The 16,145-nt window shown below is 41.1% G+C and overlaps 1 protein-coding gene across 1 annotated transcript; it reads right to left on the reverse strand.

Moving 5' to 3' along the window:
- Positions 1-8,426: 8,426 nt before the first annotated feature.
- LOC129669520 (DDB1- and CUL4-associated factor 8-like) lies at positions 8,427-10,340 on the reverse strand. Its single transcript, XM_055597802.1, is given in 1 exon segment — positions 8,427-10,340. A coding segment is annotated over 1 exon segment (1,914 nt).
- Between the last annotated feature and the right edge of the window lie 5,805 nt (positions 10,341-16,145).

Below are 16,145 nucleotides of genomic sequence, written 5' to 3' on the forward strand. Positions count from 1 at the left end.
CCTTGCCTACACATCCAATCCAGGAGGCTTAGAACATGTGGTGCAGTGAAGCTTTGTCTCAAAACACAAAGCAACAAAAATAACAGAAAAAAAAAGAAGGGTGGTCCTTGGCTATAATCTCAGCATTGTGGGAAGCAGAGGCTGTGAATTCTGTGATTTCTGGAAGGCATAGGCAGAGAGATGTCTGTGATTTCCAGGCCAGCCACGTCTTAAAATAAAGTCTGGTTGTCTAGGTTATATCCATGTTACTCCTGCTCAGATGTAGCCAATGGCAGATAAGTATCCAAGTGAGTTCCCTAGTAAGGGCAACAGGGATTGTCTCTGATATGAACTCAGTGACAGGCACTTTGATCACCTCCCCCTGAGTGGGGAGAAGCCTTGTCAGGCCACAGAGGAGGACAATGCAGCTAGTCCTGATGAAAACTGATAACCTAACATCAGATGGAAGGGGAGGAGGACATCCCTTATCAGTGGACTTGAAAAAGGGCATGTGAAGAGATGAGGGAGAGTAGGATTAGGAGGGAGTGAAAGAGGGAGCTACATATGGGATACAAAACGAATAAACTATAATTAATATAAAAATATGAAATTAAAATAAAAAATCAAGTCCAGGATAAACAGAACTTGTAATTTAGAGAAACCCTGTCTCAAAAAAAGGAAAAGGAAATAAAAAATAGAAAAGCTTCTTGTAAGAATGTGTGCCCTAATCCTTACAAACATGCCTGTTTTCGTGGTGCTCTATGATATCAAATACTATATGACATCCACTACCCACTGAACAAGCCTAGGAGAGGTGGTTTTTGCCTGTAGGCTCAGCAGTATGTGAGGGAGAGGCTAGTGCATCTATGTGAGTTTGAGTCCATCCTGATCTACAAAGTACGTCCAAGGACAGCAAAGTCTATACAGAGTAACCCTGTCTTGAAAATAAAAAAACAACAACAACAACAAAAAAGAGACCAACAAACTCCTGATTCACAAGCACTCCTTCTAGCCTCTGATTTGAAAAATTGCTTAGGACTTCAAAAGAGATATATGCTGCCAGAATGCAGCTATGATGTTTTGCAGGAGAGAAGTGGGTCATATTTGGTTAGCCTTTTTGAAGGTACCAACCTGTGTTGGTATCCATACCGAACATTTACAAATCATGGTAAAATATACCGACCTAACATGCCCAGTATGTGTAGAACGTGCCTACGACTCTACTATGAGGGGAAACACTTCATTCTCAAAATATTTTCCCTCTTCTTCGTGATGTAAGTAGTTCTGAATGTTAGATAGTTTTCCATGGGGCCAAAGGTAACTAAGTATATGATTGTGAGTGGAAAAACAAGGGATACATGTCAGGTATTTGCAATTTTTCCATTTTTATTTGTTTGTGAATTTTTAATATCAATTCAAGGTATAAAGCATTAATGTAAGCAACATGTTTCAGTGAGCACATTTCAATAATTTGACCTTACCAATAATAAGAAAGGTATTAAAAATTTCTAGACAATTCCAGCATTTATATTTATTTAAACAGTAAATTTAGTATTGATGAAAACTAAATGGTGTTTGTGGCATTTTTTTTTAATCATACAGTAGATTCCAATGATTCACTATATTCTTCCAACCTAGTTGTCCTTCATGCAAGTATATGTTTTTAATATTGTCTGTCTTCTGTGCTGTTCATATAAGGTTGCTATTAACATACATTGAACTATTTTAAAAACATAAGAATGGTATGCTGGTTTTCCTGTGACCTTGGCCTGTCCATCTCTAAATTTTCATGACCTAGCAAATATATATCCGTATTTACTGAGTTCTCTATCAGGATATAAAAACTAAGTGTGGATTTAGTCTCATTTACTTTTGAAACTGCAGTTTAGACAAATTAAGGTAGCAGATATACAAGGAAGTAAAGACAGGACTGTGATTTCTCTGTGTTTTGCTTTAAGAGCATAGTATGGGAGCATAAACATTGTTGTTACTTAGGACTAGAAAAACTCTGCAATATTTTTTGGCCTCCTCATTAACAATTATACTTTATTGTAAAGTTTGTTTTTTTTTTTTTTTTTCAATAGTTAGTCACTCACACACCTCTCCGTTTAAGGACATGTGGCCAGCAGATGTCCTTCATTTTTTTTAAGTACAGTTTGTAATTTGTTACAATTTTATGCAATTAAATTCTGTACATAATTTGGAGACCAATATACTATTACATGAAGACTATGAGACTTTCCAAGGAACTGTCCTGTAGATGTTTCAAACTGGAATTAAAATAAAGTACTCTAAACTATTAAATTGAAGTAGTTTTCCCCACTGTCTCAAAAGATATATCTCTAGTCTGTACAACTTTCTCTATATATAAACAGGACCAAAGTGTCCAAAAATAAAAATCATGTAAGTTTTCCAAGAACTACTATATTGCTGTTAAAACTTGTGAAATTATTTATTATTTAAGCTGTGTATGGTATATACATACTGGCACATGTGAAGGCCAGAGGACACCAGATGTCTTCTATTGCTCTCCCTCCATGATAGTTTCTCTCAGAGAACGTGAAACTTGCTGCAGCTGCTAACAAGCTCCAGGAAACATGCTTCCTAATTCTCAGTCCACCTCCTAATGCTGTGCTTGCAGTCATGTGTACCCTTACCCAGCTTGGTGCTGGAGATTTGAATTCCTGTATTAAACTTAGTAAGCCAAATGCTCTCACCAACCTAGCCAATCCCCCTAGCTCCCTTTTTACCTATACAATTCTAACTATACTTACATTCTGTTTTGTGACAGGGGCTTGCTACATACCCAGCCTTTCCTTGACCTCAGTATTTAATCCACACTAGACAGGACTGGAATCAGGATTTTCCTGCTGCTACCTGCAAAGGGGTGAGATAACAGGTTTGTGCCATGTATTTTCTCTAGTTAACTTTTAATTTTCCTTCTACAGATGAGAAAGATATGTGAATAGATAACATATTATATCCCTACCTATCTATTTAAAATATTATGTATGTTTGTATTCACATATTTATTTAAATGTTTTCCTTTATATCCAATTAATTTGCCAAAATGGTAAGTATGCAAATCCCACTAATTTATAAATGTATCCTGCAAACTTGTAGGGGAGAGGAGGTTGCACAGTTCAGGTGCAATCAGAATAACAGAAACATTGTGGGTGAGACATGTTTAACCAGGTATTTTAAATTGTGTTTAAACGTAACCTTGGGAGCTCTCTTTGCACTTAAAATATGTTTTAATGAGTTTATTTTATTTTACAGGTATCAATATTTTACCTGCATGCATGTATGTGGTATATGTGAACCACGTGTGTGGCAGGTGTACACAGAGGATAAATAAAGCATCAGATTCTCTGGAACTGAAGTTATGGATGGGTGTGAGCCACCATGTGGGTGCTGGGAATTGAAACCAGATCATTTGTAAGCTCTGAGGCATCTCTCCAAGCCCTGGCTAAGATGCTCTTATTCACTTGTTTGTTTGTTCTGTTTACTTCAGATATTAGAAACTGAAGTCAAGAAAATATGTAAGAAGCAATGGGTGTGATTTTGGGAGCAACTGTAGACAGGGATCCATGAAGATTATCTGAAAAGACTGGAACAGGTGCTGATGTCTCATTGCTGCCACAAACCCAGATCAATACAGTATTGTCTGTGTGCTATGCAGAAGAAGGCTCTTCTTTTCATAAAGCGAGCAAAAGAAAATGTGGAGTACTTGTTGTCTGAGGTAATACCCAACACAAACAAGGGTGAGTCCACATATGAGAAACAATGTGCATGAACTATGTGTTACAAAGTCTGACATATCTGTTCTTACTTTCTGAAAAAAGAAAATTGAGCCACTACTTTATCTTTCAATTGCTTTTGCCACATGACTATCATGACAGAACAATCTAAGATCAACTCAGGGAAATATTTTAGGTTAACTATGTTAATAGGGTAAAAATGTCTATAGAGAGACCTTTTCACAAACAGCAAGTAGGAAAGGAGGTATCAAAATAGTCTGTTTTTATCATTTTGACAGTCACTAGAAGTCACCAATTTTGTTAATATTGCTTGCATGCATACTAGCCATTTTTAAAGGAGGCTCCAAACTCAGGATCTTAGTTAATAACTCTCTTCTGTTTGTGTCCTCTCATATATTTTTACATATATGTGTGTATATGTGTGTGAATACACTTGTAGGCACTTGCATGTGAAGAGCCAAAGTTTGTATCCGGCAACTTCAGCAACTCTCCAGTTTCTATGGAGACAGAGGGTTTCCTGCTGAACCCAGATATTAGGTCACTACCTGCTGCAGGGCATAGCTGACAACCCCTGCCCTCTACCTAAGGGCAGGGATTCCCTCTCCCACACTATATAATCCAGACAATTTGGCTCCTTCTGCTCTTTGGCCCTTTCCCTTTCTTTCTTCTTTCTTCCCTTTCCCCCTGACTTCTTCTCCTTCTACCACCCTCTCTCTGTGCTGTGTGCTTTTCTCTCTCTCTCTCTCTCTTTCTATGTGTGTGTGTGTTTGTGTGTGTGTGTGTGTGTGTGTGTGTCTCCCCCTCATCTCCCCCTTTTTCTGAGTGTGGTAGCCCCTCCCTTAAATCACTGCTCTTTCATCTGGTGTCCTTGAATCTGAAGAAGGGGCCACTCCCTATACCTCATCATTCTCTGCCTGCTCCAATCAGATCATTTTTAAAGCCCTGAGAAGTCCAGTATCCACCTGGTGACTGGGAGCCACATGGGGACAGCTTTCCTCCTGCCACCTCCCTCTTTGCCTGATGCAACATTGTACATAGTGAGTGTGACCTGTCTGCCAGCGATGTCAAAAGGCACACCAGGTGACTCCTCTGTGGTGTCCAGGACTCACTCTCTAAAGCCATGTTCACACTAGAGGGAGTCCATCTGGAATAAACAGGAGGCTTTTTGCCCCTACAGCTCAAACATGTCTGAGCATAGGCTATCCCTCACTCCCTTCCTCACAAAACGGACTGGTCCCAGATTATTGAATTGGGATGCCACTTCCATAATCTCAGAATTCTGATAAAGGCTGGAAGATGTTCCCACTGGGTGTCTGCAGGAATATTTTTTTTTTCCAAACTGCATTTGCCTTGTGATGATCATACTCTCTCCCCTCACTCTCCTCCACTTCCTGAGGCTACTTTCTTTACATGAGGCTCCAATTCATTCTTAAAACGTCCCGGCTTTATCCCACCTTCCACCCATCCATGTATACTTCTGGTGGCTCTGTCTAAGTACCACCACTGATGATACTTTTGAACACATGACTCCAACATGATTGTGCTACTGGACAAGCCTGGCACAACTGGCCTCCTGATAAGGCCTCTGCTGAACTGTGGACAAACAGGACTCCAGGAGAGCTGACTGTCTTAATTTGCCTAGTATAAATGAGGTCAGTCATTTTTCCAAATTCCTCCTCCACAAACACACACACACTAAATATAATGATAATAATAATAATAATAATAATAATAATAATAATAATAATAATTCTCAGATTCTACTCTAAGACTTGTGCCCCCTGAAGACATTGACACTAAGGCAGCCTAGTGGAAAGGCTGTCTGGATAATGAGTAAACTTTAGTCATAATAATCGACTCACAGACTGCTTGGATTATGCTTTCTGTGGTACTTAATTTTTGTCAGGTATCTGATGTGTTTGAAGATCAGTTTAACCAAGCTGTTTACTCAGAAAAGTGTAAAGTCTGCATAAGGTCTCAAGATTTAAGATAATGTTTGAGGGTCTGAGAATGTGCTTTAAGGTTGGTAAGCACAAATTATAAAGGTTGGAGGTAATGCTAACATATCTAAAATTTGTCTCCTTTTTGTAAACTCAAAAAGATTCTTGTAAGCTTGAGGGAATACACTTCTCACAGGACAAATGGATTCCACACAAATTTAACATCCTGTTTGGCTGAGTATGGGATCTGTTCCCTTCTCCCAGGTCCTGGTACCCACCCCTCTCCAACTATCAAAACCTTGGGTATAAAAGTCTCAAATTCATATTCTTCCCTTAATATGTATGTATGTTACAGCATCTTGTCAGCTTCTATGTTTCCTCAAGAGCTACATCTGGAACTCAGGTGCGTAGGCCTAAACCTCACAGACTGTTTCAGCTGGGCTTACAGTTTCCTAGCCATAGATGGTCTCAAATATCCTGGACAGCAAATACAACAGCCAGCTCTGATCAGACATGGCTAACATTCCAGTTGTTTGCTCCCCCTCCTCCCAATATCAGAATCCACAATGTCACCCAAAAGTAGTCAAAGATGAAAGATGTCTCTGCCTCTTATCAAATTATTATTAACAAATGGCTAAGATGTTACTTCCCTAAGTGCTGCAGGGCATGGCTGTCATATCCTGTGTTGTGACTCAGGGCAGTGTTCCCTCTCACAGAGGCCCTTCCCTATAATATCCAGACATTTTGGTTCTTCCTGCCCTTTTTCCCTTTCCTCTCTCTCCCATCCCCTTTATCTTGCCTTCCTCTCCCCATCCCACTCTCTCTCTGATTGCTCTCTCTTTTTGTGTCTCTCTTTTCCTCCCATTTCATTACAGGTCCATCTCCCCTCTCTCTCCACCTCCCCTCCCGTGCTGCTCCCAACAAGTCTGCATTTATATAATATAGCTTCATCTCCCCACTAGCTCATCCCGATATTTAATGAATCACCAGGGATAGCAGTTTGCGCTAGTCTGGATAGCAAGCTTGCACCAGAGATTTTGTCTCTTCCTTTCATATTCAGGAGTATGCAGGCAACCTGTCAAGCCCACACACCTTTTAAAGAAGTCCTAGGTGTTTTAAATAGGTCCTAGGTTTGCGGTGCCAGGGCTTTACCCACTGAGCCATCTCCACAGACCCGTGTGCTTTATTTTAAACCACAGTGCAACATTCAGACTCGCTGGTTTCTGCAGGCAAAGTTTCTTTGGGATCTGTGCTGGCCCTTTCTTGAAAACCAACATGTAGCGGCTTCGAGGTTCCCAGACACTTATTATTAACTCTGAATCTCAATGAACAGTGAACTTCTGGTCAAGATAACTACTGTTCCAAAGTCTACCTTGTGAACATGTTTTTGCATGTTCCCATATGAGGAGACATAATACCAATTTCAGGAAGTATTATTGAAGGATAGACACTGCCAAGATATTCAATGACATCCTCCATTTGAATACTAGTCTAGAAAGAAGAATGAGTTATACTTCATTGGAGTTTAGGGGAAGCTGATTTTCTTCATTTCCTTACCCCAATAACATATACAAAACGAAAAAAAAAGGAAGTATTAAATAGAATTTGTTAAACCACTACCCCACTCTTACATTAATTAAGACTGAAAATAAAGCAGTTTCAACTCCTTTAAACTATATTGCAGTTTTAAACACTGCAATATTTTCATTTCTTTTAAATCTATCTATTTTTATTTGGGCCTGCATGTGTGTCTGTGTACTAAGAGCATGCCTAATGCCCTTGGAGGCCACAAGAGGGTGTTAGATGCTTTAGAAGTGGAGTTACAGCTAGTTGTGAACCACCACGTGGGTGCTAGGGCTCCAACCTGAGTTCTTTGAAAGAGCAACCACTCTAACCACAGACCCTTATCTCTAGCCATTGAAAGCATTGTTCTAATAGTTTTAGTCAAGTGTTGTGATAAAAATAAAAATTGTCTGTTATAGCACATGTTACAATTTCAACATAAAGGAATTATTAAAATTTGGTGAGAAACTTATAGAAAAAGAACGATGCAAGAGAATTTTGAAAGGAAATTCTATGTTCTTTTTTTAAACCATGATATTTCAAAAACCCTGAAATGGCACATTAAACAACATAGTGATTAAATATATTTTATTCTCAGCAATTTGTGCTTAAATAAATCCTTATTATTAATGTAGGTTCAGAAAATGTTAATAAACTAAAGAAATTTTAAAATTCCTTATCTGATTAGGAACAAAAATTACTTCATCTTCTTTTCCTTTTCTGTGGAAGAAAGCCAAAGGAGATAATGTGTGGTGTGTGCATAACCAAGGGTCCGCACTGAAAGAACAAAACAATGCTTTGTTTTATATTACTTTACTTCAGAACAGAATCATTTCATAAAAATTCATAACAAAAACCTAAATATTATAATTAAATTACAGAATATTCTTTAGTCCAACAATTTTGGGGGAAACACGAATATTACACAACTGCTAATTTTTCACTCAGTTCAGGCAATTCCTTAGGTAAACTGTAACAGCACGAAGGAAACCTATGGTCTTGTAGAATACAGGGTAATAAGGATTAACAAAACAAAATAGTAAAAGGGGAGGGAGAAGGTGGAGAGGAAATAGAAACATTTTCATTGTAAATCATTGCAAACAGAAGGCCAGCAAAAACCTACTACTCACGCTGGTTTTGAAAGTCCCACATACTGAAGTGGTATCCATCTTAAGGTGGTGACTTAGGATATTTCTTTCGATGTCTGGCACTGTGAGACTTGTCAGGGTTCTTCCTCACTGGAGCTGCTGGAAGAATCACTGAATTCTCCTCTTCTGACTTCAATTCTAATACCTCTCCAATTTCGTTGGTAATTTGCCTGTGTCACAGGACTCATGAGGAACCAAAGCAAGTGGTTGTCAAACAGGGAAGTGCGAACCAAGCTAAAATTTTCTCGTTTCATCTTGTTATTTTTAATCACCATTTTTAGCTCAGTAAGCTTCATAGAAGGTTCACCTATGGGTGCCCAGATCTTGACCTGGTGGTCTAGGCCACTAGATGCCAGCACAGGTAGGGAAGGATGGGGATCAATACAGTTTATTGTTCCTCCCTCATCTGCCTCCAAGAACTGAACAATCTGGCAGGATGATTTTTCCCAGATGAAGATGTGGCCACAATCACTACCACTCATCACAAATTCACTTCTGGGGCCATAGAAATTTACACCTTTCACTGTGGCGTTATTTCTGTGTCCTTTGTATCTCTTAGCATATTGGGCTCCATCGCTTTCAGAAGAGTTGAAGATATAAATATCTTCATCACTGTAGCTAGCCAGGAGCTCTGTGCCATCATAACTGTACATCAGAGATGTGATGTATGTTGGGAAATCACAGTTAAGAAGGTGATGAGGACAGAACTTTTTGAGAACTCCATTGTTGACATTCGGATCAATTTTCCTTTGGTCATAAATCCTCACAAACTGATCTTTCCCACCTACAGCAAACTGGTAGACATTGGCAGGATGCACAAAGACTGTATACAGTCCCACTTTCTTGTTATCATCTCTGGTTACCACCACCTTTGAAGCTGGACTTGCTTGTCTGAGGTCAATACTGAAAACATCTGCATCTTCACCTGAAGTTAAGAACCTAAAAGGGGAGTCTGGCTCCAAAGCCAAACTATGAGATGGCCCCCCATGCTTCACCAAACGTTTGGTCATACGGGTTCTTGGCATAGCAGACAGCTGTGCCACCCGTACCTGCCCATCACGGCCACACATAGCCAAGACAGCATCACCACAATTAGGAAGAAATTTAGCCGATAAGACATCATTTTTATGGCCACTGCTAAAGTTCAGTACCTGTCGCTGACGAAGCCAGTCCCACAGGATCACTTTTAGATCGTCACTGCCACTAGCCAGCAGTGTACCACGCTGGTTAAAATGCACAGTGTTCAAACTTCCAACATGGCCTTCAAGCGTATACTGTAGGGAGAAACGCTGCACAAATATTCTTGCCCCACAGGCCTCATACACAAAGCGAGCACTTGAACCCAGCTGCCTATCCCGAAGGGCATTAAGGACATTCCATCGAGGTCTCGGGAGAGGGGATGTCTCTAAAGCCATCCATTCATCTAGTGAACTATGTTCTTCAGTATCACATTGCTCACTTCTCTCCTCACCTGGCTGTTCCTGTACCTCAGTCCTTTCTTCTTGGTCATCCACAGTGTCACCTTCTTCCAACAGTTGGTGGTGGAACGGGTTTTCCACTCCCTGCTCTTCCACAGTCTCAGGTATTCCGGACACATGGTGGCGGCGAGGAAGCAGGCTTTGAACTCCTTGTTGTTCCATAACCTCACCTTCCACACTTCTGACGAAATTGTCTGAGTCCTCTGTGTCAGGAAGATTGGCGCCACCATCATCGTCTTGGTCGTAACCCTGGTCACCATAGCCAGCGTTTTCGCCAGTACCCTGAGGGCTGGAAACACTGCTGTCCCATGTGCCAGTATCCTCACTGCTTGGTGTCGGAGATATTTCTGGACCCGTGGTTTTGATATCAAAAATTGTCTCTGTGTTCACCAGGGCACCAGAAGCCTCACTCACGCAGCTTTCGTTCTCAGACTTCCCGGCAGCGTTTGTCTTCTGCTCTTGGGACGACATTTTGAAGGCTATTTGCTCTCCTGGAAGTGAACTGTGGAAGTCACTAACCACTAGGTCTTCAGGAAAGCCTGCAGCAGGCTCACCATCAAAAGAAGAGGTGACAAACGGTAAGACAACCAAAGGTAGAAGCGAAAAGCGGCAAACGCACCACAGCGTCGAAGTAAAATGGCAGACAAGCAAAATGGGGGGACTAGAAACTGCTTGCTGACGTGATAGAACTTACTATGGTAGCTGATGAGGTTCAGAAAGCTTCCTGTCTCACCTATCCCGATTGCTCAAGGCAGCTTACTCGTTTTTTTTTATTTTTCTTTATTTACATTTGTCTTTCATTTTCTTTCCTTTCTTCTAGTTTTTTAAGGTGGCTTATTATATTTTGTTTTCTTTCCTTTCATTTCCTTTTTTCTTTTCTTTTCTTTTTTTCTTTCTCTCTCTCTTTTCGCGGCAGTTTTCGAACTTCCACAGAGATGAGCTGCTACACATGTTTTCTTTTCTTTCTCTCTCTCTCTCTCTCTTTTTTTTTCTTTTTCATTTTGGTATTTGTTTTTGCGGAGTGGATTGGGAGTGTATGTCATAATAAGACAACCTGAGGAGGTGAGTTTTGGGGATTCTTCTCATGTCAGGACTGGATACAGGCGCCTTTACCGGCTGTACCATCTTTTAGCCCACACAAAATTTTCTGAATATTACGAGTTGGTGCAACTTTGGAAATATACTTAGTAGAGATCTATCAGCAGAAAGTAATTTTCTTTATGTAAAATGGCTTCAAAAACCTCTCAGTGCTTTAAAGTCTGCAAGGAAAATAAAAGCAATAGCAATTAAAATTCAACTAAGTAATCCATAGCTTGTGGGCTTATAACATATAATTAATGTAAGCAATTAAAAAAAATTTGCAAGACCTTGGAAACATTTTTCTGACAAAATTTTTGTAGAGGTTAGAATACAGTAACAGTATGACTAATTGAATTTTAAACAAGTACCATTTAGTATGATTAGATGTCAGATTGTACATTAGAAATAAATTCCCACAGAAATTATTATTGTTATCTGAAATTTGAGATTAACTCAAGTCTCCTGAAGTTTTTTCAGGATCCCTTAGTGAGCAGAATTTTGCCCCCTCCATATAATCAAAATTGAAATCAATTGGTGAGTTTAAAGAATACATGGACATGAATAACGGATCCACCACTTTAGGACAGAAGTATGTCCTATTTCTTTTTTCTAAATGAAACTCTATGAATATATTTTTAGAGTCCATTTAATTTAGTCACTTATGAAGCACGAACCTAATTTTATGAAGAAAAAAACCGGATAATTTTGAACTGCCAGAATACTTTTCGATAGGCTTCAAAATGTATAAGAAATTTTTATGGAATGTTTTCTAAAAGAGAGCAGCTTCACAAAGGCAGTTGATTGGTGTCATGGTGTTAGTTACCTTCACATTTGAGTGAATTACTGTTAGGACGCTGAGACTGTATTTTCTTTTATGTGTGGATGAGTAATAGGTATGGTGTTGGTACTTGTGCATATGTGTGTTTGTGTGTGCGTGTGTGTGCACATGCGCATATGAATGTGTTCGCATGTGTGTGCAGACTTCTGGAAACAAGAGGGTGATGTTGGTATTTTTGAGACATGAATCCACAGAGAACGTGAAGCCCATTTTCACTTTCCTTTTTTTTTTTTTTTTTTTTTTTTTACCTGTTTTCTAGGGATCTAAACTCAGGTCTTCATGCTTGCAAGGCAAATATTTGCCTCACTTAACCATCTCTTCAACTGCTATTTCTATGTATTATAGTCATTGCTGGCAGAAATAATACCAGAATAAGAATAATAAGAATCCATGAATCCATAAAAATAATTTTAATATAATGAAAAACTGTTTAAAAGAGTAGTATGAACTCTTCTGTAGAGAAAAGTTCTAAGGCTAATGATAATGGAAAACTCCAAAAATGAATATTCATAACAACTTTTTTAAGAACACCACTGTTGCTTAGGCTCTAACAAAGGTCTTTCTTTTTAAAATTTATTTATTTGTTTATTAATTATAGTTTATTCACATTGTATCCTATCTGTAGCCACCTTGCTCCTCCTCTCTCAATGCCACCCTCTTCCCTTCATCGCTTCCCATACTCCTCCCCAAGTCCACTGATAAAGATGGTCTTCCTCCCCTTCTGTCTGATCCTAGAACCACAAGTTTAATCATTGTCCTTGCTGCATTGTCCTCCTCTGTGGCCAGATCAGGCTGCACCCCTCTCAAGGGAAAGTGATCAAAAAGCAGACTACTGAATTTATGTCATAGACAGTCCGTGTTCCACTTATTACCATATTTTCTTGGATACCTTCCTGCCGTGGGCTACATCAGTGCAGGGGTTCTAGGTTATATCAATGAATGGCCTTTGGTTGGAGTATCCATCTCAGAGAAGACTCCTGTGCCCAGAATATTTTATCTCCTTTCTGAACCCATGTTCCCTCCAGGACTTTCTGTTTCCCCCTTCTTTAATAAGATTCATTGCACTCTGCCCAAAGTTTGGCTTTGAGTCTCAGTATCTCCTTCTATACCATAATGGGTAGAGCCTGGATTACAGTGGTGGTCCCGCTAGGCAGAGGCTTCAGTGTTGGGGTCGCTATCCCAAGAATCCCTATGATGCCCACACTAGGCCTGTGGGTGGCAGGGATCTCATCTGGTTGCTTCTGTGGAGAGGCCCTGGGTCTGGGGCAAACTCTCCCTAGAAGGCTCACTCACTCTCTTGCAGGATCAGTTGGAATGCAAAGGGGTTCCCCTTGCTCACTACTCTCTGATTTGTTCCTGCTGGGGAAAGTGCACGGGTAGGCTAACAGTCAGCTCTGTGACACTGTGGCCGCAGGACTCTGTGTCCACCTTTCCTGTGTGCTGTCTCTTTGTCCATTCCCTCTGCCAGGAGGGGTTATGTTGACTGGCCCCGGGGTCGCGCAGGAAAGAGTTAGGTTGAGTGTTCTCAATCCCAGATCCCGGGCCCAGATCTCTCTGCCAGAAGCAGCCTGGCCGTAGAATCTATGTTTGCTGGTCCCGAGAGAGTACCAGGTAGGGTTGAGTGTCTTCCCTAGGGGCCACTGGGTGAGCTGGAGAGAGGGTGCTGTGTCCTTGGCAGGCTGCCTCTCTGTCCTTCCCCTCTGACCTTCCCCTCTGCTAAGGCAAGCTTATGGAGGTGCTCTCAGGGGAGTGCCAGGAGGGATTGGGACTTCTCAGTCTGATCCTGAGCTGGGGTTTCTCTGCCAGGGGTGTGGGGGGCCGCTGGTGATAGAACTTGCTGCTAGACCTTATTGCGCTGGACCCAGGAGAATCTCAGGATGTGTAGAATGACCACAGTCCCAGATCCCGAGCTGTAGTTTGTTTGCTAGGAGCAGCTGGCAGCACTTGATTTCTGGCACTGTGAAGCCGCTGTCCACCTCTTTATTCTTCTGCTTTGCTGCGGCAGGGTTATGGCGGCGTTTGGGGGAGTGCCCAAAAGGATTGTGTTTTCTCATCCCCGATCTCTGGTTGGGGTACAGACAATGTGGTCTGTGGCAGATTCTGCTGGCCGCCTCCAGCCTCCTCCCAAGAAGGAGTAGGGATTTTGAGCTGGGCACGCAGCTGCTATCCATGCATGGCGGGAGCTCAGTTGTGATGGTGGCGGGTACTAGTGGTCAGCGAGACCTTCCAGGGAAAGACTGGGTGACCTGTCCCTGTGGGTTTTTTTTTTTTTGCGACTGGACACTTAGTCTCAGGCACCCTTGTGCCCACCAATCAGCCTGGGAAAGTGATCAGGGCACGTAGGCTTGAGGCACCAGCCTGGAGACCCAAAGCCCGTGTTAGCCGGGTTCTCTTCTGGGTTCTGGCTGGGCAGCCGAGAGTGGACCCCGACCGATTCCCACACCTTGGGAGCCTCCCCTCACCTGGGAAACATGATAGCTGCTGTTTTAGGGCCCAGAGTTCAGTCTCCTGGTTTCTCGGAGTATGTTGTCCTGCTTCTCAGACAGGGTGTTCTCCTGGGGCTGCCATCTTGGCCCTCCCCGAGCCCAACCTTTTCATTGCGTATCTGATAGCCTCTGATTTCACAACATACCTGAGAAAGTTGAGGGTTCACAATTGTGAGAAGTTTTTTGTCTTTGTTGTTGTTTGGTTTGGTTTTCTGTGTGTGTTTTTCACTAAAGGTTTTTTATGAATAATAAGTACTTGCTCTCTTGAACTCACTTTGTAGACCAGCAGGGCATGGAAGTAACAGAGATCTGGAACTGCCTCCCAGATTAATGAGATTACAGGTAAGCAGCACAGATTGGGCATTTTTAGGGCAGAATTGACTTGTGATAGCCTCTGATTTCATAGAAAAACTCCATACAATGCCTGTAGGGATTGGGGAACTCTATGAAGAGGCTTGTATATTTTCTTTTTTGTTGTTGTTGTTGCTTACTTATTTGTTTCTTTTGTGTGTCTCTGTGCGTATTTTCTTTTGTTATTTCAATGCTGAAGAAGCCCTGGTTTTGTGAACCTGACTGGCCTGGAACTTACAGATAATAAATAAGTAAGTAAATAAATAAATAAATAAATAGATAAATAAATAAATAAATAAATAAATAAATAAATAAATAGATAAATAAAGAAATAAATAGATAGATAGATAGATTTGGCTGGACTCTCTCTGTAGACAAGGCTGGACTTGAACTCTCAGAGATCAAATTCTGTAGCACCGAGGACTGAGATTACAGGTCAACATCACTGTGCCAGTTTTTCACGGGATGTTGGACTTCATATAATGTCTGATTTCACAGAGTATCAACATACCAAGCCTTGCAAGGATTAGGGTGCCCATTCTTGGAAGCAGCTTTGTCAGCTCTCTTCATCTTACTTTACTTTATTTATAATTTTATTCAATTTATTAAGTACAGTTTATTCACTTTTTATCCCAGCTGTAGCCCCCTCCCTCATCTCCTCTTAATTCCACCCTTCCTCCCTCATTTCCTCCTATGCCCCTCTTCAAGTCCACTGATAGAGGAGGTATTCCTCACCGTCCATCTGACCCTAGCCTATCAAGTCTCAACAGGACTTGCTGCATTGTATTCTTCTGTGGACTGGTAAGGTTGCCCCTCTCTTCAGGGAGAGGGTGGGCCAAGAGCCAGCCACTGAGATCATATCAAAGAGAGCCCCTGTTCCTCTTACTATGAAACCCACTTGGAGACTGAACTGCCATGGGGCAGATTTATGCTGGGGTTGTAAGTTGTCTTCATGAACGGTCTTTGGTTGGAGTGTCAGTCTCAGAAAAGACCTCTGTGCACAGATATTTGCTCTCCTCCTGCAGGTCCTGTCCCCTTCTTTCGTAAGATTGCCTGCACTCTGCCCAAAGTTTGGCTATGAATCTTAGCATCTGGTTTTATATCCTGCTGGGGTCTTCAGAGGCCCTCTGTGGTACGTTCCTCTCCTGTTCCCTGTTTTCCCCCTCTTCAGACATCCATCCCATTTGCCTTTCTGAATGAGGATTCATCATCTTACTCAGGTCCTCCTTCTTGCTTAGCTTCTTTGGGTGTACAGATTTTTGTAGGTTTATCCTATATTATACGGCCGGTATCCACTTATAAGTGAGTATATACCATATGTGTCTTTCTGTTTTTGGGATACTTCGCTCAGGATGATCTTTTCTAGTTCCGACAATTTGCCTGGAAATTTTATGATTTACTTGTTATTAATTGCTGAGTAGTATTCCATTGTGCAAATGTACAATTTCTGTATCCATTTCTCAGTTGAGAGACATCTAGGTTGTGTCCAGATTCTGAATATTATTAGAAAATCTGGGGTGG

This window comes from Psammomys obesus, unplaced genomic scaffold, assembly GCF_907164565.1.
Source record: "Psammomys obesus unplaced genomic scaffold, mPsaObe1.curated_primary_1811, whole genome shotgun sequence".
Lineage (NCBI taxonomy): Eukaryota > Metazoa > Chordata > Mammalia > Rodentia > Muridae > Psammomys > Psammomys obesus.